Source organism: Falco cherrug, chromosome 8 (genome assembly GCF_023634085.1).
Source record: "Falco cherrug isolate bFalChe1 chromosome 8, bFalChe1.pri, whole genome shotgun sequence".
Lineage (NCBI taxonomy): Eukaryota > Metazoa > Chordata > Aves > Falconiformes > Falconidae > Falco > Falco cherrug.
This window is the reverse complement of record NC_073704.1, coordinates 7594986-7619651: the sequence shown is the minus strand read 5'-3', so window position 1 is coordinate 7619651 and position 24666 is coordinate 7594986. Positions and strand designations below refer to the sequence as shown.

General features: G+C 43.7%; 1 protein-coding gene across 3 annotated transcripts in view; it reads left to right on the top strand.

Moving 5' to 3' along the window:
- Positions 1-24666, top strand: part of TRPM8 (transient receptor potential cation channel subfamily M member 8) — a 49207-nt gene that overhangs the window by 6677 nt on the left and 17864 nt on the right. Inside the window, exons 3-17 of one of the 3 annotated variants that reach the window (XM_005437574.4) lie at positions 389-462; positions 3277-3433; positions 7240-7417; positions 7775-7947; positions 9142-9316; positions 10389-10456; positions 12345-12542; positions 14840-14942; positions 15917-16035; positions 16339-16629; positions 17756-17851; positions 18694-18823; positions 21405-21550; positions 22289-22401; positions 22878-23094. In XM_005437574.4, the coding sequence (XP_005437631.3) occupies positions 389-462; positions 3277-3433; positions 7240-7417; positions 7775-7947; positions 9142-9316; positions 10389-10456; positions 12345-12542; positions 14840-14942; positions 15917-16035; positions 16339-16629; positions 17756-17851; positions 18694-18823; positions 21405-21550; positions 22289-22401; positions 22878-23094 (2238 nt within the window). Of the gene's footprint in view, positions 1-388; positions 463-3276; positions 3434-7239; positions 7418-7774; positions 7948-9141; positions 9317-10388; positions 10457-12344; positions 12543-14839; positions 14943-15916; positions 16036-16249; positions 16630-17755; positions 17852-18693; positions 18824-21404; positions 21551-22288; positions 22402-22877; positions 23095-24666 lie in introns of those variants that run through there. The other 2 variants (XM_055719307.1, XM_055719308.1) reach the window with 2 other exon arrangements.

Genomic DNA, 24666 nt, shown 5'->3' with positions numbered 1-24666 from the left:
GTCTTTTGGATTAAAAACTGGAACTCAAATAGGCTCTCCAGCAACTCTTAGGGCATCAAATCTGTTTGGATGTTCAATTTTATTTGTTTTTTTGGAGGGGGAAGCCATACCTTTTGCCTCTTGAGTATATATTTTGCTTGATAGATATAAAAATACTAGTATGACATGGGGGTTTTTTTGGAATGCCTATTTGTGATTTTTAGTAGTCTTTTGTGTCCTGTTAGCTCCCATCAGTGCTTTCTAATTGCCTTCCACCATCCGCTTTGAGAAAGGAGACTTACAAATTTGCACCCATTTTCTTTGTGTTTAAACCAACTGTGTTGTTGCTGAGGTTTCTTCTGCTTTATGAGTTGTCAGAAATAAGCTTTATTTTAAAAATATTTTTAAGGATTTGGTCAACTTCATCCAAGAAAACTTTAAGAAGAGAGAGTGTGTCTTTTTCACAAAAGACACCAAGTCGATGTAAGTAAATATTTTTTCTCTTTTTCTACGGGTGTGGGGGGCTGGGAGCTTGAGAGTATTTCTGTTTGCAAAGCCGTGTGGTGGGGTTTAGGTGGGGAGGAAACTTTTTTGATTTTATAAGGAGCCTGAATCTGGCAGTGCAACCTCACCTCAGTCTCACTTGTACAACTCTTTGTTGTCACTTGTTTGGCTCGTTTGCTTATGCCTAGGGTATTTTGCAGTGGTGGTCAAAAGCTGGAAGTCTGATGGCTGGACAGACACTGGAGTGCTTCTCCTAGCTCTAGACCAGTGGTCTCCATGCTGGTTTGATTGCACACCCCATCAGAAAAATATTTTTAGCATACCCCTCAATGTATGTTTATTTATAAACTATATACATCTACTACTGTATAATATTATGTACATTGGAAAACATACACAAAAATAGCAATTTAAAAAGGGTGAGAGAAAGATGAAATAAATACTTTTTCTTTTTTAAAGTTCATGTCATATGCTCCCCTCTTTGGAGGCCACTGCTCTAGACTCGGTGGAGTTTGTGTAAAACTGGAACTGTATCAGTTTCAGTTAGTCCACAAGTAACTTGATGCAAAACTAGGGGCTGATTCTGTCAGCATGTCTTGCAGCAGCTCTGAAAGGGGATTTGATATCAAATCCCCTATCTGAAGCATAATTGTGGCAGTATAGACGTGCTTTTAGGAATGCAGTACCAGTACTGGCATTGGTGTGTAACAACGTAGGTATGCATCAGAAGCTTGAATAATTTAAATTTTTTCATTTTAAACCCAAATCACAAATTCCAGGCGCAAGCCTTTACAGCAGAGAAAGGCAGTCTTTTTTTTTTTTTTTTTTTTTTGCTCAGGCTGATGTTCTGTTAAGATAGGATATCGTACTTGCTCCGTTTTCAGGCACAAATACCTATGCAATGCAAGTTTGAGGACCATAACATTGCTTCTGGGTTTTGATAGTTGGTTGTTGTTTTGGTTTTGGGTTGTTGGGTTTTTTTTGCAATTTCAGGAGAACAGTGATAGAATTAAAGCAGCTGCAGAAGTCTTAATATAGAATTCTAAGGGCTCTCAGTAACCCCATTCTGCTCTGAAGCTGGGAGGAAGAATGCCTTGGAGAGAGGGGGAGGGAGGGAAGGAAATTAGTCTCATTTCAGAAAGTCTTACTTAGGGTCCTCTTCTGTCATCTAAAATGGGATGTCTGGCAAAGAACCAGCAAAAGATGGGAGAGCTGGTTCTTATCAGCTTCTCTTCCTACATAAGCCCACTGGGAAAGGATTGCAAGTTGATACTTGCTGGGGTTTTTTGTCTATCCGTTTTTAAGGTAAACCGCTTTTATTTGCAAGTTATAGTGGAGCGGAAGAAACCATGTAAGTTTTCTGTCCTTCAGAGAGGCACACTGGGACTCACCCTTACAGCAATCTTCACAGGAGGGCATTTCTCAGTCTCATGTTTGCAGGCTGCAAGCTAATCATAAAGGCCTCTGTAAGCACATAAATTCATGTTCTCATATTAATCCTTTTGGACTGATGCATCTGGTTTTTTTAATTCCCCACCCCCCATATATTGCCAGATTGCACAGTGCTGTTAACAGCATTGCTCCTCTTGCTTCTCCTCTTCATCTACATTTTTGTGCTGTTAGTAAAATTAGCACTGGGCGAGTGTTTACCTGATGTTTCTTGTTAACTTAGAGTGTAGGGGCCACACTTGTTCCTTCCTGTTGCTGTTGCTGACTGCAGTTGTCAGTCCTGTCTTTCATAAGCAACTACCCCTTCTCCATGCCCTCTGAGGAAGCAGGGATATAGGATATATGGAAGATTTCATGGATTGTGCTGCAGCTCTTCCTAGGAAAAGAGTTCTCCTAGCTTCCTAGCTTTCCCATCTAGTCCCACATAACAAAATTGCAGATTTTTCCACCCCTTGATGCAATTTCAGTGTTGGTGGAGAGGGCATTGTTAGTGACCGCACACCATGACATGCGATGAGGCGAGTGGGGTGGGGGTGGGAAATGTGCTGGGAACACAGGAAACTGCCTGCCAAATCTGCTCAGAGACCAGACATGCATCTTGATGTGACTATGCTTTGGACGCACTTGGACACCAGTCAGGCCCTGGGTTTGCATGGAAAACAATTACACTTAGTAACCTCTTCATATCTGGTTGAGAGCACAGAAAGCGAAAGAAACCATTTGTGCGCAGGTTAGCAGCCGATGAGGTCGCTGCCGGTGTTGTCTGATGACAAGCTCTCGTTAATTTTCTTCTTTTCTGTGCATAGTTGTAGGGTTTCAAATTAAGCTTCTGGCGAGCTAACTTGGTTTGTGATAGTGAAAGAGGTCACAAAGGTGAGGTCCATCCAGAGGTGTCGGCAGATCTCTCGGCACAGACTGGCTCCTGAGATGAACTCAGCTCGGTGCCTGGTGCTGCACAGAAGCAGATGATAGGGGCAGGAGGCGTGATTAAGTGCTGGTCTCAGCTGAAGGTTGGTTCCTCTTAGCTGTTAACTTGTCAGGCAGCAAATCCAAGTAGAGTCCCACGTACAGCTGGGTTTGTAGCTCCACCTGCCACTAGGCTTGTTGTCTTGGCACAGCCCTGCTCCCAGGCTTTGCCCTCGATATGACTGCTGCTGCAGGCACCCTGTGTTCTACCAGCTCCAGGTTTGTTGCAGAGTAACGCTTCTCGGGAATGTCCAGATTGAACAGAAGTTGTGGTGTCAGCTGTTTTTTCTGTCCCTTGTCAGTGCACATATCGGAGCTTACTTTTCTGTGCTCAGGATGGTAAGTGTGGGGTTTCATGTCTATTCGTTTTTCTTTCAGGGGTAACTTATGTAAATGTGGATACCCTGAAAATCAACACGTAGAGGGCACCCAGATTAATAGCAACGAAAAATGGAACTACAAGAAGCACACTAAGGAGCTTCCTACTGATGCCTTTGGGGACATTCAGTTTGAAAACATGGGAAAAAGAGGAAAGGTAAGTGATTGTATTAAGGGTATCCATCAGGCACCTGTTGGGTGCACCGTATTCAGAGTATTGAACCCAATGCCAGTGGAAGCCCCTGAAAAGCAGGGAAGGTGCAGCTAAAGTCTATTTTGTTCTAATGGAAATGGAAGGAGTTATGCTACAAAGGAGACAAGCTGGTTTCTCAAGCCCTGAAAATAGGAAACAAAGAATAGTTTCTTCTATTTTGTTTGTTTCATAGGCTGATGATGGGAGCAAATAGAGATTTCCAGGCATGGCAGAAGAATGAGTGAATTTTACTTTTCTTTTTTTCACGGAACTGGTTTTATTGCAATTGGCCTGTAATACCATTCTGAATGTTTCTCACTGGGACTCTGTGCAGTGACTGTATCCATGTGCAGTTGGAGCAGCAGTTTTGTGGTCCCCGTCTGGATGGAAATGTCATGGTGTTGAGCAACAACTTAGTACCCTTTCACTCATCTTTATCAGTGAACCCAACCTGAATTAAGTGCCTGAATGATCAAGGTCCTGATTAAGATGCTTTGTTCCTTACAGTCTGACTTTAAGGCCAAGACAAGGCTGTTTCTTGGAACGTTGCACCTTCCCCATGTGGACTAACTTACACTTTAGAAAGAAAATGGTGGGGGGTGCACACCAGTACAGCTCTCTGGACAGGAGCACATGTAACATGCTTTGCCTTTGAAGGTGCAGCAGGATCCATGAGGTGACAGCCATAGGGATTTTATATCTGTAGGGATGTAAGACCTTTCTTTGGAGGATCTGTACTCTTCAGTACCTGCTTGCTGCTCCATAAAATCATCACTCGTGCTTTGTCATGGCTTTAAGATTGCACAACATGTCTTCTAACGCCTGCCTACCGAGCCTGCTGACCCATATTGCCTTATGTGCAGATCGTTGCTGTCTGCGGCTGTACAGTCATATCTCAGGCCTTAGGCTGGACACTGAAGGATGTTGTGGGATGTTGGAATGGGGCTTGCATGTCCCACATCCTCATTAAAGTAATTTTGTTTGGAAGGGCGCTCTGGAGTTTTCTAGCCGAAACTCTTGCTCAAAGCATATCCACATAGACCAGGTTGCTCAGGCCCATAACCAGTTCTGATTATTTGCTAGGGTGGAGATCCTGCGATGATGGTAAATTCACAGTGGGGTTTTAAGGTATCAGTGGCACTTCAGAGGTTTGGTTTGGGTTCCTCCCCCCTTCCCCCCCCCCCCCCCCCCCCGCCCCATGTTTTTCCTTGGTGTGGGGACAGTGGAGGCGTGGAAAGAAGAAAACTGCTGATGTTGCTGTTTCTGATTTATTCTGATACTGTGTGACGAATCACATGTAGCTGAGCTCATCTGCCTTTTCTAAATGACCGATATTTACTGTTAATGCAGCTTGCTTGTGACAATCAAAATCAATGAGGAAAATCAGAGCATGCTATGTAAATTAATTGGGTTTGTTTTATGCAAAGTAGCAGAAACAAGAGGCATTTCAGTGGGAAGTAAGACTGACGGGTTTGAATCACGCTTGGATGGGTCCAAGTACTTCACCTATCTCTTGATGTGCATATTTTAGTTTTATACTGCAGTGTTGTAAGCTGCTGTATACCTTTACTGAAAGAAGAAATGGTTCATTCTTCGCAACATTTCTGAGTTCTCAAAGCTTGAATGTTCTTTCCTTAGTTGTGTCCCCCTTCCCGCCTTGGAAGCCAGTTTCTGTGTGCCCATAGTTGTTTCATGAAGACTCTTAAGGCCGCTGTGTGTGTTTGAGAGCTCACTTTGTTCAAATACTGCACGTAAGTCACCTAATCCATCCCACTAGCGTGCTGGCTGGAGTTAATCTTTGTTCTGCCTTCTCACTCCCTGTACTGCAAGGCACCTGCTAGTCTTAAACATTGCACAATATTTTTCTCTTGATCCCATGTGCAGTGGGGAGGACATAAAACCCAAGGCAACACCAGAATTGCTGTTATTAGCGAGGGATGGGAGGTTTTATGCCCTGCATTGCGCTTTTTAGGCCAGATGAGTCTTAAAAAATTCTGAGCAGGAATGTTACGTGTGAACAGACCAGTGAAATCTCTACGCTTCCGAAGTGCTGCTTGTGCACTCCTTTTCCTGCCGTGTTGCACAGGTCCTGTGACATCTGAGAACGTTGCGGTTAGCTGCGTTGTATGCTCTGGTAGCCATCAATCTGAGAAATGCTTCTCCGAATACCTTTCTGAGTTCAGCTTCCGAAACGCTTGGCATCGCCCGTGTTGCGAGGGTCGGATCGGGCATGGTCGGGCTGCAGCAGCCACTTGTACCAGCAGGTGGCACCGTTGCACCTCGGAGAAGGCGAGTGGTGGCCCCGAGGGGGGTCGCCCGCTCCGGTGGAGCCTTGCCAAGGGCTCCGCGTGGCAGCCGCCAGAGGTGTAGTTGCTGATGCATGGAATGGAACTTAGGTGTAACCGAGGTGTGTTTGCAATTATGCGCCGAGATGTACGAAAGAAGGACGTAAGCTGTACGGGCAGCTCAGCTTCAGCATCTATCTAAAGCAAGCACCTTATAAAAGATAAAAATGACTTCTTAGGTGAACACAGCAAGTCATTCAACTGGAAACCTTAATTTGTTGATGGAGCAAAGGCAGTCATACAGATACCAGGTACTTTGTGTATCAGTAGGGTTTAGGAGAATTGCCTTCTAACTACAGAGCTAACAAGATTTGCTGTGGGGATGGCTTACTGGCTCTGTGAAGCAGTTAATTTTTCTGGTAGGTGGCTCCACTACTATTGGGACAGTCTCCTGAAAAACACCCAAGGCTCCATGTGACTGATGCTGCTTAGAGCAGAAGCTGTGGGAGTCCCTTAGCTCTCCTGTGTACCTGCTGGAGCCTGCTAGACTTCCTCTGTGACGTGCTGTTCTGAGCCCAGATGTAATAACTGCTCCTGGGAACTTGTTCTGGAATAAACATGTGCTTTTGTTCAGGTTAAATGCTTCTCAAGAAATGGACATTTATTCCTCCAACCAATCCCTTGGGTTTGCTCTCCTGCAAATATCGGGCAATCTGCACAAAATCCCCTGTGATACAGGTCCATGTTACTCCTCTTCATACCCTGATATGGGTTGTATAGCCGTGATGGTCTTCCAAAAGTCCATCACAATAAACTACTAACAGTGATAAAATCGTAAAGGGCCTATTGAATAGCATAGCAAGAAAAAGTCAGAGGACCTTTCACATAAATGAAGACGTAGTAGGTCCATCTGAAGTCAGATTATCTTTTTAGTGTGCTTTTTGGCATTGTTATACAGTGTTCAGGCTTTACTACATATTTGCTGAAGTTCTTATATATTATACTTCAAATGTTTTATGGATATATGTTATGTAGGGACACCATCCAAATGGAGCCTGGAATTTGTAGTTCATTAAATTAAGGCTTTAGTAGTGTAATCAAAATACAACTGTAATTGTTACTAGTTCACCTTGAACAATGCTACCATTAATCCATAATCTAAGATATAAATAACATTGTTATTTATTGTTAATGTTGTTATACTGTAAACTTCCTTGGTGTTTGTTCATCCTTCCAATGGTCCTCTGAACCCCAAGGTCAGTCCTTTTGCCTTCTCTGAGCAGAAGGTGGATTGGGTGCCTAGTTGTAGAGGAAGGATAAAGATGCTTTAGAGAAAGAAACAGAATTCACAGTTACTTCACCCTTCTTCAACTGGTTGTTGGAATAAGACTGTACGTTAGAGAAGAAAATGTAATTTCTGGTCTGTTGCTAGCTATCACTATTTATCTCTTGCTGTATTTGTTCTCTTATTTTCTCTCAACCAAGTACATCCGTTTGTCATGCGACACAGACTCCGAAACACTGTATGATCTGATGACCCAGCACTGGCACCTGAAAACCCCTAACCTTGTCATCTCTGTCACCGGGGGCGCAAAGAATTTTGCGCTCAAGCCCCGGATGCGCAAGATATTCAGCAGACTGATCTACATTGCCCAGTCCAAAGGTAAAGACCTGCATATGTGTCTGTATTATTTTCTTGCTGCGTAACGCTGTTGGAGTGGCAGCAGCTCGAAGGGTCAGCAGGGAAGCAGAGCGTTTGGTTTGTTCCTGCTTGGCTGGTGCCCTTGGGGCAGATGTGACGTAACAGTTTGGAAGTGACAGGGTTGAGAGCTAGCCATCGGATGCCCATGATAACCTAAGGTCAGTTGTGTAGCATATCTTTTGTGTTTAATTGAAGAATAAATGCCTTTTCTGAGGTAAGATCTTAAGAGGGGATTGGGTGGTTGTATCTCAAAGGTAATGCATTAGGAGGGTGGGTATTCCGCTACGTTTCCCCAGGTTATTGAATGTTGTCCCCCAGGGGCCTGGATTTTCACAGGAGGCACACATTATGGACTGATGAAGTACATCGGGGAAGTGGTCAGAGACAACACCATCAGTCGGAGCTCAGAGGAGAATGTGGTGGCTATTGGCATAGCAGCATGGGGCATGATTTCCAACCGAGAAAGTCTGATTCGCAGTGGTGACAATGATGTAAGAAACAAGTATCGGCGGGGGGGAGAGAGGGGGAACTAAGAGGAGGCTCAGCTGTCAATTGTATGGATTATGTCCCTGACTGACCGCTGCTCTCGGCGATGACGGTATCTGTGGTAGGCTGATGTTATCAGCCATGTGATGACCGAGTTGAGTGGTCAGTCAAGCTCTGCTCAATGTCTGGCGATGCAGACCTCAGCAGGATGCTTTCCAGTGCAGTGCTTGTGTAGAAGCACATCTGTCTACTTAGCCTGACCTACTGTGTCCTGAACAATTCAACCTGGGGCTAGCTTTTCTTCAACATACATAGCAGTGAGACAGAACATCAGGTGCTTTTCCCAGAACCAGGAGGAAACTGAAGCGTTCTCACGTTCAGGATGGTCACACACATCTGGCCTGGTGGGAAGGATTTCACCTGGGCTTAGCATGTGTGTGGAGGTTCAGCTGCTCTAATTTCGTATCTGGCATTGCATTAGGGAATAACCTCTTTCATGGTTATTCTAGCTGCTGTGAAATCCTTGCACGCCCGCCCATGGTGGGCATTCCCATGAGCTGAGACATATTGTACCTGCTGCTACTGTTAAGGAGCTTGCTCATTGATGCTGTTGTTCTGCCTGCCAGATAACATGGGCATAGCTCCCCTTGTCTTTTGTCTACTAGACACAGTAGAACGTGTCTAAAAACCATCCTGCTAGATAAATAAAAGTTTGGTTTACTGAGGGTTCTGAGGAGGTTTGAGGGTTGAACTAGATGATCTCAAGATGTCCCTTCCAACCTACAAAAAATCTGGGGAGGTGTTGAAAGTGAGTTTGCCACAGATTTAATGTTTGTGGTAGCTGAAGGAAGCATGCGTTGCAGAACTGGATCTCTGAAAGGACTAAACTGTTGCAAATAACTTCCACTGTTCCATGGGCTGAGATGAAGTTGAGAGGATCATCACACACCAGGCCGCTCTGTAAAGAAGAAAAGTTTCTATGCAAATATTTATGCTGTGCTCTTGCCTGGGGTTTTTTTCGCTGTCTTCTGCTGCTGTTGGAACTGCCAGTGAGCAGTGCCTTGAGTCAGAAAATTCAGACTCCTAACTACTGAGGAATAGTTGGTGGCTAGGGGTTGAGCTTGTCACTGGCTTGTCCTTGAAGGCTGGTGCATGCTCTGCCCTTGGATCTCTGTTAAATGCTGTGCTTGTGCTTCCAGGGGTACTACCTGGCTCACTACATAATGGATGATCTCAAGAGAGACCCCCTGTATTGCCTGGATAATAATCACACCCATCTCTTACTTGTTGATAATGGCACCCATGGGCACCCAACGATAGAGGCAAAAGTACGAACTCAGTTAGAAAAGTACATTTCGGAGCGAGTTATCCCAGGTAGGTGTGGGCATCAGGTTGCAAACCTCCTCCTTCTTAGCCCTTGTGTCCTTTGGGGCTGACGCACAGTGACTTTTCTGGGAAGAAGAGTAGTGATAACATCCCTTGCATGCTGAACTGGAAGGGATGCAGTAACTGCATTGCATCTTCAGCACTTTCAGGGACAACCAGCCCCCTTCAGAGCAATACCCCTCCCCTCATCTTCCTGCTTCATGTCACAGTAGAGCTCTGTGGGACACGGCAAATGAACGATTTCAGCCATACAGCCCTTCCCTCCTTTCCTGCTGGGCTTGCTGTCCTTTCTGTCTACTTCCTACCTGGCACTGAATTCCAGGTAGCTGAAGCACAGCTACATGAGAGCTGAAATGAGGCTTTTCCCAAAATATTCAGTTGAGAGGGTGATTGTTCCATCTGCAGCATGCTCCTAAATAATTTATTTCAGCCCCTTCTTTCTCAAAATGGAAAAAAAAAAATCAAAAGCCTTGACAGGAAATTCTGAGTTGAAGAGTGTTTTGACTGAGGCTTTTTGGTGTTTTGGGGTGGTTTTTTTACTGTGTACCTCAACTGAAGCATAGTTGCTGTTAGTCATGATGAAGCACCCAGAATCGTTATGAAACTTGGTATGTCTTTTAAACACTAGCTCCTAAAATTATGGGCTTCTTAGCTTTCCTTTATAATCGAAAATGTGAAGTCAGATGTTCTGAATCTTGAACTTCTGATAAAAACCTTGCCCCTAGACTCAAAATGGTCAAATCAGTAGGTAAACACAATAAAATCGTGTTTTGGGGACTTTGGAGCTAGTTAAAATTATGATTGTTGGGAGGAAAAAAGCATGTGTTGGAGAAGACTGTCTGAGGCTAGCTACACAGAATGTTAGGCAAAACTGAGTTTTCATTAAAAATAGGAAGGGCTGTTAATAGATTTGGCAAAATCAACAGTAAACTAGTATCAGAGTGTTTGCATTAATTGCTTGGAAGTTCTTTCATTGTACTCTGGAAAAATAAGTTGTTTAAACTGCATTAATGGGTTGAATCTTTTTTTTTTTTTTTTTTCCTTTTGGCATGTTTCACAGAATCTAATTATGGTGGGAAGATTCCAATTGTGTGTTTTGCCCAAGGTGGAGGGAAAGAGACCTTGAAAGTAAGTTTATTTCTTTTACTGATTTCCAGTAGTGACAGTAGGGACATCGCTCTGATACTTCAGACAGGTTACTCCACAAGCAACTTGGTAGACAGTCTTCTTATCTACTGAAGCTTGCCCAGCATTTGCTATAGAAGGATCTTGCCTGCAATTCATTTAAGCTCGTGAAGTTTTTTTCAGTCAAAATCTTCTGTGCAAAGTTTCTACCTCAGGCTGACATCCTGGAAAACCCTTGGCTTGGAGAGTTCAGTTGTCTCAGTTCTTCCCTAACAAATCCAGAGCAGGAATGTTTGTTTCTTGTGTTTATTTGAGCAGCAATCAGAAGTCTGTCAGCCATGTAGCTCTTGATCCTTCTTATACAAATTTCCTAAACTGCGGTTTGGGAAAACTTGGCTTGACCATGCTCAGTGGAAATTAGTGCTTTCTTGTATACATACAGGGAATATTGACTATGCTGGAGATACTCCAGGCCAAAGCTTGCTCTTACTGACTTGTGATTGCTGCTCCTGAGAACTGTGGGCTGCACCTAGTTTAAACCTAGCCAGCTGAACAAGGCAGGAGGGTCCTGCTGACTCTGACCCTTCTAAGCCCAGAAGGGGAGGGAGCAGGCAGCATCCTCAAATAGATGACAGGTAGGAAGAGGACAAACAGAATGGAGAAGATAGAAAGAAGTTTCTTGAAACAAGATGTCTAAGTGACACTTAAGGAAGGGGTGAAAAAAGAGATGACTTCTAGATCTGTCTCGATGTTAAAAACCAGGATTGCTACTTCCCCCTCCATCCTGCAGGAGTGAAGAGGGTGTGACTGAGGGAGCAAAGGGACCTGGCACTGGGGAGTTCAAAGCAAGGGGATGTGCAGTCAGGCTGTGTGGGAAGGGAACAGTAACAGTGAGGATGAGATGGCTCTAACAGCAAGAAGAAGAGCTGATGCAGACTAAGCTGAAGGACCTTGAGAAAGAGCTGGGAAAAGTGTTGCTTGGATTTGGCAAAAGGGTAGGTACAATGAAGAGAGTATGTCAGTGTTTGAGACAGTGAAGTTGAAGCAGGGTAGTATATATAATGACTTATCTTGAAGAGATGATCTTGGTATCAGAGCTATGCTGTTAATATTGAGGCTAATCAAACTGTTTTGCTTTTCAGGATGACAAACAATGTGAATCCAAAGCAGAGTCTCTGTTACCACTTCATTTGTGACATTATTAAATTAGTCTGAACCACTCTGTGAAACTTCAGATCATTATCCCAGCCTCCCTATATGTTTCCTGGGTGTTTCAGTTCTATTTGCGTGATTAATTTTAGCTTTGCCCACAGGTAGATTACAGGTGAATACAGATGCAGAGTTGGGTGTGTTAATCAGAGCTCCTAAGCTGAAATGAAGCATCTATTCAGGTTTTGGAGCAAAGCTTTGCTGAAAATGACGTGTTGAACACGTCCATCTCCTTTTAGCTCCAAACTGCCAGTAAGAGAGGATTTGGCAGTCACCGAAGGAGCCGTTTCTATGTGCCATGCAGCACAGTTAGTTGGGCGGCCTTGTAGCTACATGTATGGAGAGGCCTCAAACCCACTGTTAAGAAATGATACGTAACACATACTTACTAGCTATTTTCCTGGTCTGCTAATCAACTCTAAAATTTGGCAGATGGTGATTTCTGTCCCTCAGTTTCTGTAGGGCTCTTCACAGCCCTCTATTGTTGAGTGAATGCTGTTTTTAGAGTTGTGCATTGGTGAGCTATCAGCAGGCAGTAATAAAAATGCTGCTCTGGACCACAGGTTTTTCTGTTTTTCTCACTTAAGGCAAACATAAAATCTCTAGGCTTTCTTACTAAATAGTAGGCTCTCACAACACAGTCATGTTTGAGGCGATCACCTCTCCTTCTCTGGCTCCCTAGTCTATCAACGTGGCCATCAAGAGTAAAATTCCCTGTGTTGTGGTGGAAGGCTCCGGCCGGATCGCTGATGTTATTGCTAGCTTGATGGAGGCAGAAGGCACTCTTGCTTCTACATGCGTCAAGGAGAGCTTGCTCAGGTATCTGCCTCGTACCATTTCCAGGCTTTCGGAGGAGGAGACGGAAAGCTGGATCAAGTGGGTAAGTGTGGGCTACTGCAGGGAGCTAGCAGGGCTGAAAGCAGGAGAAGGGTAGAAGGAACAGGAGTTTGGGAGCAGCTAGTGACTTCCAGATCAGGAGGTGATACCTATAGGTTGTCTGGGGCTCCTTAAATCCATGGGGATTTAAAAAAGAAAATTTCCAAAGTCCTGTAACTTACAGGAATTGGAACAAAAGGAGCGGGGATTGTCATCTTTTGGAAAGACAGCACGTGTCAAGGTACAGGAGAGCTAAGGCCAGATGTTTTGTAACTGTGTACTCCCCAGGTGCTTGAGATTCCTCTGGAGCACTGGCTGATGTGCTGGTTCATGTTGCGATTCCTTTGTGTGCTTTGTGAAGGTAGAGAAATTGGATGTTTGCTGAATCAGGCCTCATGACGCTCAATCCTGCTGAATTGCTCAGAGGCAAAGGGTTATTGCTGCTACCCCACAGACTCTCGGATTGTAGGAATTCCACTTCAAGATTCTCTCATTTCTTCAAAGGTTCTTGTCTTTCTTCCCACATCCCTTAAGATATTGGGCAGGACATATCTCCCTTACAGACTAGGGGTGGGATGTTTAGGACTTGGTCTTTTTTTTGTTCACCATAGTAACGTCCCTACACCATCTTCGTTGGGACTCTGTATAGACGTAATAATACCACGTACATGGGGTGCAGCTGAAAGTACAACACGGCATGCACCAGCAAATTTTTCTTTAGCTCCTTTTTGCCTCTTTGACCTCTGCCTCTGTAGAGCCTTCAGGATGGTAGTCACTGTTGCGATCCCATATAGAACTGTTTATTACAAGAGTTTTCTGGAGGCTGGGAAAACTGGAGAAGTAAGGAGAGTGTCTGCTGTCTTGGGTTGCTTGGGCTGGTCTGAGGAGACTGTTGTAACTCTGGTTATCTGACCTTCGGGTGGACTTGTTTCTAGATATACTTCTGCTCTGTTTAACAGGGATAGAACAAAATGGAGCTCCAGAAAAATCTTAGTGTCCTGTTATTTTTCAGAAGTCTTAGTTCCAAGAACACTTCAGCTCAGTGAACAATCCATTAACTCGAGCTAATTGACTCTCTCAATTAACTGCCCTATGCTTTATCCTGGGGTCTGATTCTGTGTTCCTCCCTTGGTTAATTATCTCCTACCCACGCTCACAGTGGGGAGCAGGGCGTGGGGAGCGATTGCATATTCAAACCTCAAAGTTTGTGATGGGGGATGGAAGATGTTTTGGTTTTTTAGTTTGGTTTTTGGTGGGTTTTTTGTTGGTTTTTTTGTGTTTTTTTTTTTTTTAAATGAATGTACTATTGCAAGTTTTTTTGCAGCCCCCAGAAAGGAATTCCGGTACTCAAAGTTATGTGTGTATTTTCTTTGGTACAAACTAAGCAAGCTTCTGCTACTGAATTTTTAAGTTTAAGCAGCTATTGTTTGTGGTAAATTCAAATCTCTTGGTCAGAGCTTGGCAGAGTGAGGTCATGGGACAACCTGTAAGTTCCTCGGGGCAACCTGCTCCACTTGGCTGTTTTGAGCAGCAGGCTTGGACTGGGTCCTCAGCGATGTCTTCCAGCCTCAATGCTTACAACAAAAAGTGCAGGAACGGGGCATGGCCTCTTGCAGAGAGAGTCCTGCAGAAACTGAGTCTGAATTTGCACTTTGAGGCTGGGGGCTGTGGTATCCAAACCTAAAGAGAAAGAGCTGCCCTCCGAGCAGACCGTGAGCCTCTGGTTTGCAGAAGGAGCTTTGCATGGGGTGTGGGGAGCTGCTGGAGGTGGTTTTCCCTGTTTGGTCACCTGGCCACACTCCTCACAGCTTCTGCTGAGCTGCCTTGGAGTGTACCTCTTCCTGCAGTCAGGGTTTGCTAAGATTATTTGTTCTCAATGTGCTGGAATGAAAGTAACTTTATAAGGTTTGGTTATGGGAGAAATGATCTCTGTTTTTGACAAAGCACTAGGAGGTAGAAACTGTTCTCTCATAAACTGCTAGACATTTGTTGAAACTTGTGCTGTCACGATCTTTTTTCTTTATGAGTAGTTTCTAATTACTGAGACTATATGTTTTTGGTTATGCATAGGGGAATCACAGTTATTTGTATTTTTGGAAGATAATTAATCTTATACTTCAACTTTAAATCTCATTATCTACCTCTATCTGGACTTGATTAAATTTTAACTGTATGTAGAAATAGGACTGATGAGAAGCAGCTTTGCTATGATGTGATGGGAAATTTCTTTTAAAGATACTCCGGGAGATCAACTACTAAACAGCCTAGGTTGCTTTGAAATGGAACTTTTCCTTTTTGTAGATCAAAGAAGTCCTTGAGAACCCTCATTTACTGACAGTTATCAAAATAGAAGAAGCTGGAGATGAAATTGTGAGCAATGCCATTTCGTTTGCTCTGTACAAAGGCAAGTAATTGCTTTTTTTTCTGTGTTGTTTTGGGGTTTCTGTGCATTTGGTTTTTTTAATAGATGGCAAAAGGTGGCTCTTTACTTTCTAGAACAGCTTTCCTTGGAGCAGTGCTATCTTTCTAAAGTTAGGCTTCTGCCACGGTGTGGACTTTGTCTTTGTCCAAAGTGATGTGGACAGGCTACAGCAGCATTATGGGATCTGTTAGTTTGGGTGAGATTGAAATCCAGTCCAGATAACTGGGAAGGCATTTAGCAGAGCTTTGGGGACACTAGTACAGCATCTCTGAAAGTAGCACACAACAGGGAGTCAGGAAGCCAAGCAAAGGATCTTTTCTGGTTATACTGCAGAAGTGGATTACTCAGCATGCTGCAATGTAAAATTAAGTATCTTTTGGTATATATGTGGGCTGAAGAGGTTTGACTGGCCTTCAGCAGGGAGAGAAGTATCCGGCTAATTAACAGTCAACGTGTAGGGCTGCTTGCTAACTTTCAAATCCCAATAACTTGCTGCCATGAGTAATTCAGGCCTGGGACCTCTACTACTCCAGCAGAGCAGAACTGGTTCTCGGTGGAGGTTGCTGGGCTGGCCTAATTTACCTGCCTGTGCATGGAGAAAACCTATGAATGTTACAGCTTTTCGTTACACTTCTTGTGTAGGCCTCATGGGGAGTCCTGCAGAATTCCTTTTGTTTAAAGGAGGCAGGACACTGAGGAGCCTGGAGGAAATGTTGTTCTAATTTTGGTTGTTGAGGTGCTCCTAGCTGCTTGTTCGTGGCCTATGTTGGGCCATAAATACGTCTTTATGCCCCCAGCATCCTCTAAGACCCAGTCGGGAAGATGTGCCTTTCCTCAGACTCATGCACTTGACAGGGGTCTTGTCAGGTAACGTGTGAAAAGCGGAGGCAAATAAGTATGCCAAGGAGCTCTTCTGTGTCCGGTCTTTTACCCAGAGCATTGTTCCTCCTCTGCAGCTTTCAGCACCAACGAACATGACAGGGATAACTGGAACGGGCAGCTGAAGCTGCTGCTGGAGTGGAACCAGTTGGACTTGGCCAGTGATGAGATCTTCACCAATGACCGAAACTGGGAGGTACAGACAACTTCTGAGTACAGTGACATGGGACCAGTGGGAAGAGAGACATTGGGACAGCGGCCACTATCTCAGCACCCCAGCTTCTGTGATAAGCAAGAGTGTCTATTCCTCTCTGCACTGACATCACTGATTGCAAAGGTTATCTGCCCATGCCAGAAATACTCTAGGCCATCCCACAAAGGCATACAGAAAAAACTGACCCTGATGAAAATGTGGCAGTTAGCCACATGTGTCAGGCCCTTAGGTAAGCTTTACGTGTCTCACGTGCTCCCTAATATTTGCTTTTCCATTTCTTCCTAGTCTGCTGACCTACAGGATGTCATGTTCACAGCCCTGGTGAAAGACAGGCCCAAATTTGTCCGACTTTTCCTGGAAAATGGCTTGAATCTGAGGAAGTTCCTTACCACAGAGGTCCTCAGAGAGCTCTACACAAACAACTTCAGCAGCCTGGTGTTCAAGAACCTGCAGATTGCAAAGAACTCCTATAATGATGCCCTCCTCACATTTGTGTGGAAGATGGTTGAAGACTTCCGAAGAGGTCTCAAAAGAGATGACAAAAATAACAAGGATGAGATGGAAATACATCTTTCGGTAAGTGGCGAACATCTTGATTCCACTGTTCATCCCCTGCAAGGAAAAACCAAAAATGATGTTTTGCTTCTGGTATAGCAGATTTGCTTTAATGGTCTCAGCCTTGGTTTACATTTAATATACTGCCCTGCTTTACAAATGCATGTAGGGGTCATTTAACTACAAGAAAAATGGGTGAGTTTGGGTGTGGTGTTAAAATATTTTCCATTAGAGCAATTACTGCTCTAGTTATGCTTGTAATTTATACCGGTATGGATTGAGTCTGGTAAGAGGTGCCAGCTGGGTGTGAGGAATTTGGGCTCTTATTTTTTGGTACAGACACTTGTACCTTAAACCTTGCTTGCTGCAAGGATGTTAGGCACCTTCTGGACTTTATTTCATTGCCAGGTAGAACTAGGCTTCTTAGTTATCGCAGCACAGTAGGTCCAAACATCAGATCCAGATCTGAGTTTCAGAACTGGACCTCAGGCATTGGATAGGAAACTTTTGAAATCAGTTGTTGACTTCAGAGATGCAATGCAGCACGTGACATTTGGGGGAAGCTTGGTTTGAAGATTCTGCTTAATTTTGAGAGTTTCCACCAAAGTTTGTGACGGTTAAAAGTTTTGTTGTACAGGAGTCATTTCGTGATGGCTTTGCTATCCCCAGGGGCTAATTGCTCTAATGCAAAGAAGATGGTGGTATAAAAATTCCTCTCTGTATAAGTTTATGTGAAATTCAGGGTCTTGCTTAAACACAAAAGACTTACTGGTGTAAAGTTAGTATTCCTTCCAGAGGATGTTAATCTGTGTTACTTAAACACAGAGTCAAGCTGTGAATGAGGCTATTTGAAGCTCATGGGTTAAAGCAGAAAGTGACTTTGACCCAAGTGTCCTTTAATGCCAGCTTCAGGAAAAACGGGGAAGCTGAGTCTTCCACATCAAAATGTAAGGCTTTAATGTGAATATAAAATATAACCTAACTCACGTTAGTGTGTAACAAGTGCTAGGCAGGCAGGAGAGAGGATCAGTGGGCTGGCTGTAAAAGAAAGAAAATACAAAAGCAGGAGAGTGGCAGGCTAGGATTTCTTCCAGTTGAAAACGGTTTGGTGAGCTTAGGTCTAAGGAGTTGTTGCTCTTTCGTTCAGGATGAGTGTCCTATCACAAGGCACCCGTTGCAAGCTCTGTTTATTTGGTCGGTTCTTCAGAACAAGAAAGAGTTGTCTAAAGTCATTTGGGAGCAAGTAAGTTGAATTATTTATTCCTCTTTACAAACAGTACAGTGGCATTCCTTGTCTTTGGTTTATAGGCCTTTGAAGGCGCTGGATCCATGTTCAGACACAAAACTGCAAGAGATAATTGCTAGATGAGTCTGTAAGTAGGTTTAATATTACCCATTTTGTGCTTGGGTGTGGATTTCATACTTTCCCAGGGTCATTGCTGAGTCAGCAGTCCAAGCTAGCAGGTACCTATAGTTGTGTGTTCTTATCTACATTCAAGCTTGGATGCGAGTTCCCACCCATTCCACAATATGGATGTGTTCTTATCCCAGGTATTTGATTGAAATAATTTATAATTTTGATTAAGAATTACATTTAATGATGATTGTATCAAATACATAATTCACAGGCTCTAAATATGAGGCTTATGCAAGTAAAGCTAATGGATGCCCCTGTTCACGTTGACCTGTGTGTCCAAAACAGTGCTGCTTCCCTGCACGTGTACATTTTGAGTAGAATAGACTAATGTAGTCTGGGCAGTTCTGGGTACACCCAACTGGTCCAGACTGGTGGACAGTGAAAACAGTAATGGAGCTTGTGAGACGCCAGACCCTCTTTTGTGAGTCTTCAGCCAGAGATGCAAAGCTAATATATGACTACTAAACACAACACCTTTCCAAACTAGTTGCAAAGTTGTTAATCAAACCGGTACGCTGATGGTTACAGTTTGTTTTGTGGAACTGGATCTTCATTTGCCAGTCTTGACTGGAAACTGAGCAGCTGCAAAAAAAGGGCGAATACATTTTAAAAAGTATATCACATTCCCTTTGCAGAGGGCTTTGCGTGACTTAACTCTCTCTCCATAGACCAGAGGTTGCACATTGGCAGCTCTTGGGGCCAGTAAACTCCTGAAAAGCATGGCAAAGGTGAAGAATGATATAAATGCTGCTGGTGAGTCTGAGGAGCTCGCTAATGAGTATGAGACAAGAGCAGTAGGTAAGCACCTTCTTTAAGTCCTTTAGAGATTTAACAGGAGGGGTCAGAGATCAGGAAATTGTTTCGTTTCTTGGACCATTACTTCTTTTAATGATCTCCAGGTCTGGTGTGTACCAGGGATTGCATAGTGATTTTTTTTTATTATTATTATTATTTTGTGCAAAGCAAAACTGATAAACCTGCTGGGTTTGTTCAGCAAAATGCAAGGCAAGATTATTCATTCAATTATCCTGGCTGCCCAGAAATCCAGCCTGAATTTTAAAGAGAAATGACATCTCAAAAGGAAGTAGAAAGAAAGCTTTATTTAGAAAACTAGATAACCAACTTTAAATGCTTCCCTTTAATGTCAAAATGTGTTTTTGCTGCTTGGAAATCTCTTCCACACCATCTGTTCCCAGTAGAAACTGTGTGTCCTGTCTGAACAGCTTGCCACCAAAAGTGAGTGTTGTGGGGGTTTTTTTGGGGGGTAGAGAATTTCTTTCATTGGGAAGCAAAGCTACCTGGCTCTAAAGGCAAGGCTGAAGAGGGGTGCCCAGAAATAGGAAGGGGACTATAGCACAAGAGATGCATTCTGCATGATGGGTGGTGATACTCAGATTGAGAAGAGCCACCTTTCAAATTTGCAGGATTACTTGAGGGGAGTCAGAATAAATTTTGGGTAAAAAGCTGGTTGAATTCTGAAGTTCTGAACTGCAAAAGCATAATACTTTCCTTATTTGAAGACGGCAAACGATGCTCTTGCTCATTGAGAATGTAGAATCTAGCTCAGTTGTTGGGTGTTTTTTTGGTATGACCTTCAGTTTCTCTATTTGCAAATATTGTCAGTGATTCAGAGCTGAGCTCTGCATCTCATGGGCTAGAGTGACCAATAGTTTCTTATTTAATGAGGGTAATGGGTGACAGGAGAGCAGGAGGATGGGGGTTTTTTTTTTGATGTTGGTTGGTTGTTTTGGTGGGGTTTTTTTTAGGACTTCCATTTTCTGGAGCAATAATTCTGGTATTTCCTCAGTGTCTAGTTATTCTGCAAATTATTCAGAGAAACATGCAAATGAGATGAAAGCCAGCACAGTTGGCAGATACCAGAGCAGGGATTAATTTGTCGAACCGACAATGTTATCTGTGGTGTACCCTGTGGTACAGCGCCTTGGTTTCTAAACCTGGAGGAAGACGCGACACAGTATTGTCTCTGGGGCTTTATTTACAGGTTGTGGTCTTGTTCTCTTGCCTAGTGCAGAAAACGGATCTGTAACTGCATTGCTGCCCAGCAATTTGCTGTCACCACAAGTCAGATTAGCTGACAGGTCAAGTGCAGTAGCCCTGCAGGTTGAATAGGACGCTACAGAAACGTTGCTGGAAAGGGATCCTGGAGGCTTCTAGTCCAGTCTTCTCATTGAGGTGGTGTTACCACCAGGAACAAATCAGTTCAGTCATGGCTTCATTTAGCCAAAACTTAAATCTCTACAGATGGATATTGTTTTATCGCTCCTGAAAGCAGACCATGTTTGTTCCTTCTTTGGAGTCAATGGAGACTAGATTGACCTGTGGAGCTTGAGCCTTATTTTTGTTTGTGTGTACATCAGCAAAGCTATTTCAGTAGCCACTCAGGAACGGTGCAAGGCCACACTGAAAGTATCTTGCTTGTTACCAGAAAGTATCTCCTATTTGGCAAGGTGAAAACTGCTTAAATAGGCTTTCTTAAAAGTATCTACATCCCTCAGGCTTGATTTTTTTATTTATTTATTTTTTTTTTTTTTTAGCAAGACACCGAGAGGTGAACGGGTCCCATAGAAGTCTGTCTATTAAGATCTCTCTGCATATTGCAGTGTATGCAGTAACACCAGCCAAAGGTATTGCTGTATGTCTGCATCCTCCCAGTTATGGTAACAGCCGTTTGTGAAATGACTGGGAAAATGCACTGTTGGAGAGAAGAGTTTCTAGTGAAGGCTGGTGTGTTTTATAAGAGGTTGGATCACTCTTCGGGGCAGTTGTGCTGTGTCACAGATATATCAACAGAACTGCTTTTGAGTGGGAGACATCCAAAGCTGGAAAGAGAAGTAATTTTTCACTCTATGTGCATTATTAATGGCAAAAATCTATAGAATAAGATGCTCATGGCTTTTCTAAAACAAGTATGTTTGCAATGCATTTCCCAGTGAAAAAGCATCAAATTCTGATATTGTTGTTCAGCCCTGCTGTTGATGTGGGCCTACTGAGGCGGCTGCCTGTAAGTCACTAGATCAGTGATAAATGAATGAAAAGAAGATGAAACAAGCAGGTATAGTGAGTCAGTAGGAGAAGTTCATATTTTTTTTAGTGCAGAACTCGATACTATCTGTGTGTGAGCTGATTTAGTATCACAGTTTTCCATCCAGACATGAATTCTGTATGAAAGCCTAATAGATGCAAATGGGATTGTAAAGCAATGCACATGTTGTTTTATCGTGCTGAAAATGTTCTTGTGTCTGAATGCTTTAATATTATAAATATATGCTTTGGAAGTCACTGAAGACAATTGCACCTGAGCTGGTGGGGGATTGAGTCTGAAGTTGGAGCTCAGTGTGGGGCTGCCTCTTTCCTCCAGAGCTGTTCACAGAGTGCTACAGCAATGACGAAGATCTAGCTGAGCAGCTGCTGACTTATTCCTGTGAAGCCTGGGGAGGGAGCAATTGCCTGGAACTAGCAGTGGAAGCTAAAGACCAGCAGTTCATTGCACAGCCAGGGGTGCAGGTAATGTCAGTGAAAAGGAGGTGCATAGATTATTGTAACTCTTGTCATCTGGATCACTTTAAAAAGTGAAAGTTCTTGCTATGAAACTGCTACATCCATGTAAACAGGCTGCGAAAGGCCGATGCTCAGGAATTGTCCTCAGGGAATTGAGAACCTCTGGGAGAGGTTTCCCAGCCCTGTGAATGCTGAGCCTTGCACGGTGACGGCATAGCCGTGTCCTGCAGCATGTTCACAGAACCAATGTCTGCAGTGCTGTGAAATGCATCCCAGAGAGCACTGACTGGGGCTGGTGGGGGACACGGGGTGTGTGGCTCCTCTCCTTGAAAAAGGAGGTAGCTGATTTGCCCACAAATGCTAAGCCAGGAAGGGTAGACTTGATTTAGAGCTGTAAACCATAATGAGCTGGATGAATAAGACTGCCTGAGGTGACTTCTGTGTATGCACAGTGTGGATGTACTGCCCAGCATAAAGTGCCTTATAAATCAGGTCAAGCCCTGCTCAGCCGCGTTTTGAACTCCTAGTCATGTAGACTGGAGGATGGCTGGATTAAGGAACCAGTACCCTGTTACTGATGCAGAAAGCTTTCTGTATTGTTGAAATGGGAATCCCAGTTATTTTGATTGAAATCTCAAAGTTTTGGGTTGGTATTTTTTTAGCAAAACAAATGTCCTGGAATAGCATTCCTACGTTATTTTGTTACTGTTAGAACAAACGAGGATATATTCTTCTTCCCTACAGAATTTCCTTTCCAAGCAGTGGTATGGAGAGATTTCAAGAGATACTAAGAACTGGAAAATTATACTGTGCCTGTTCTTTTTCCCTTTAATAGGGTGCGGTTTCATCTCATTCAGGTAATCAACTGGCTTTTATTAGCAGAAGCAAAGCAAGTCAATTAATTATAGAATCATAGGGCAATTCAGGCCAGAAGAGACCTCTGGAGACTATCTGATCCTACCTCCCTGCTCAAGGCAGGGCCAGCTAGAGCAGGTTGCCCAGGACTGTGCCCAGTTAGGGTTTTGAATATCTCCAAGGATGGAGACGCCACAGCCACCCTGGGAATCCTATTCCAGTGTTCAGTCACTGTCAAATAAAGGTATTCAGTGTCCGAATGAGCTTTTAACAGATCATGTCCTCACTCTGATCCGGAGTTAATATATGCCAGTTTACTTGCATGCCTGAAGTCAGTGGTTGCAGAACGGCATTACTTTTGCAGTGATGGCCTGGGCTAGACTTTGCATCTTTCAGATTTTCATTTTGATGAAGAGCACAAATGTTTCCAGGCATAAAAGCTATGCTTTGAGACCTTTTCCCTCTTTTAATTCCTCAGGAAAAAGCCTGTGGAGAAGAGTAAGAAACTCTTCTTGTATTATGTGTCTTTCTTCACCTCCCCCTTTGTGGTCTTCTCCTGGAATGTCATCTTCTACATCGCTTTCCTGTTGCTCTTCGCCTACGTGTTGCTTATGGATTTCCAGAAGGAGCCTACTGTCCTGGAGATGATCCTTTATGTGCTGGTCTTCGTTCTGCTTTGTGATGAAGTGAGACAAGTAGGCAGCGATGCAAACAAAGTGTTTAGTGCTAGATTTAAAAGGCTTGTGCTTCCCCCCACCCACCCCACCCCCCCGCCCCGCCTAGTAGCGTAAGGCAGTGCAGGCTGCTTCTAAGTTACAGGGGATCCACTTCTTGGGAGATGTGCTCAGGCAACTTAAGGCACAGTTAATTATTTTATTCCCTGCCATGTTGAAATGCTGCTTGTGCCTCAATAGCTGCAGTGCTCATGCACCAAGAGGAATGTGTATTATCTTTGAGGCTGTGTGGATAGGCTGATGCCAGTGGAGATATTTCTGAGGAATGCTTGGCTTGGGCTGTCAAAGCACCTGAGAATACACGAGATTTAACATATTTGTCTGGGTGCATACCTCTAGATTAAGTGATTCCTGCCTCTCTTCTCCCTATCTCCCCCCTCCCCCTTTATCTGACTGATGAGCAACATACCTTTATGTATTTCTGCTTATTTTTTAATCAGAAATACAGTTCTTGGTAGTTTCACGTAGTCCCGAGGACCAGCTTTGGCCTGCCTGCGCTGCTGGTACGGTGTGGGAACAGTGTGTGGGACTGCCTTTATAGCCAGCCACATAGCTGATATTCTTCTCACTTTTTATGTAAGGGGACTTATGAGATATAGCGGTTTTCAGGCAAGCTGGTCTCTCCCAGTCAGCGTTCAGAACAGGGGGAAGATACTGGGGGGAAATCGGAGAGAAATGAGTGTGTGATTTCAGCACAGTGCTGCTTTCTGATTATCCTGTAAGAAATTAGTCTCCACATGAGTGTTTGTGGGTGATCTGCTGGATCAGACCACCCTGCAATAACACTTCTTACATGAGCTCAAATGACATTGCTTAGTGTTGATGTTACTGTGCTTAACTTGCTGTGTGGTCTTTTTCCTTTTTAATAGTCAAGGTGGTACCCTGTTTAAGGCAACTTTACTTGTTAAAGGAAATTGGGGGAAAAGTAAAAGACACTTTTGCAATGAAACACTAATGGAGTGTTTGTTTCTGCTGATTTAGGTTCTGGTGTCTCTGGACCTGTCCTTGCACTTCCCGTGTATACCCAGCAAAAGTCCTGGGGAAAGCCTTAGGGATAGAAACCTTTTTTCCTACCATTGTCACTATTCCTCACTACTCTGAGCAGGTAGAACAGCTTCAGATCCCAGTAATGCCATTGACAGCTGGTGGCCAGACTGTACCAATTTGATTGTGGGAGTTGGAGATAGCTAAAACAGAGACTTTATTGAAGATTTAAAGTTAACTTAAGCCAGCGTCCTGGCTGCAAACCTGTTTTACTAAGGAGCAGTACACAGAGCAGTGTCCCAGTCCTCTAAGCTTCTCAGGATCTCCCTGGCTTCTTTGGTGGTAGATTCTATTTGCATTGGTCTAACTCTGCAGTCAAAATAAGATCTTTCTCTTTAATATTTTTTTTTTAAAAGACACACCTCAGGTTTTGTTTTCACATCCAAGGAGAAGTAAAAGTACGGCTGCCTGGGGTCTCACTGTTGCTGCTGCAGTCATGTCACTGGTTGTGCGGTGAAATCAGCCCTCTAGTTAGAGCACTGTGTCTGT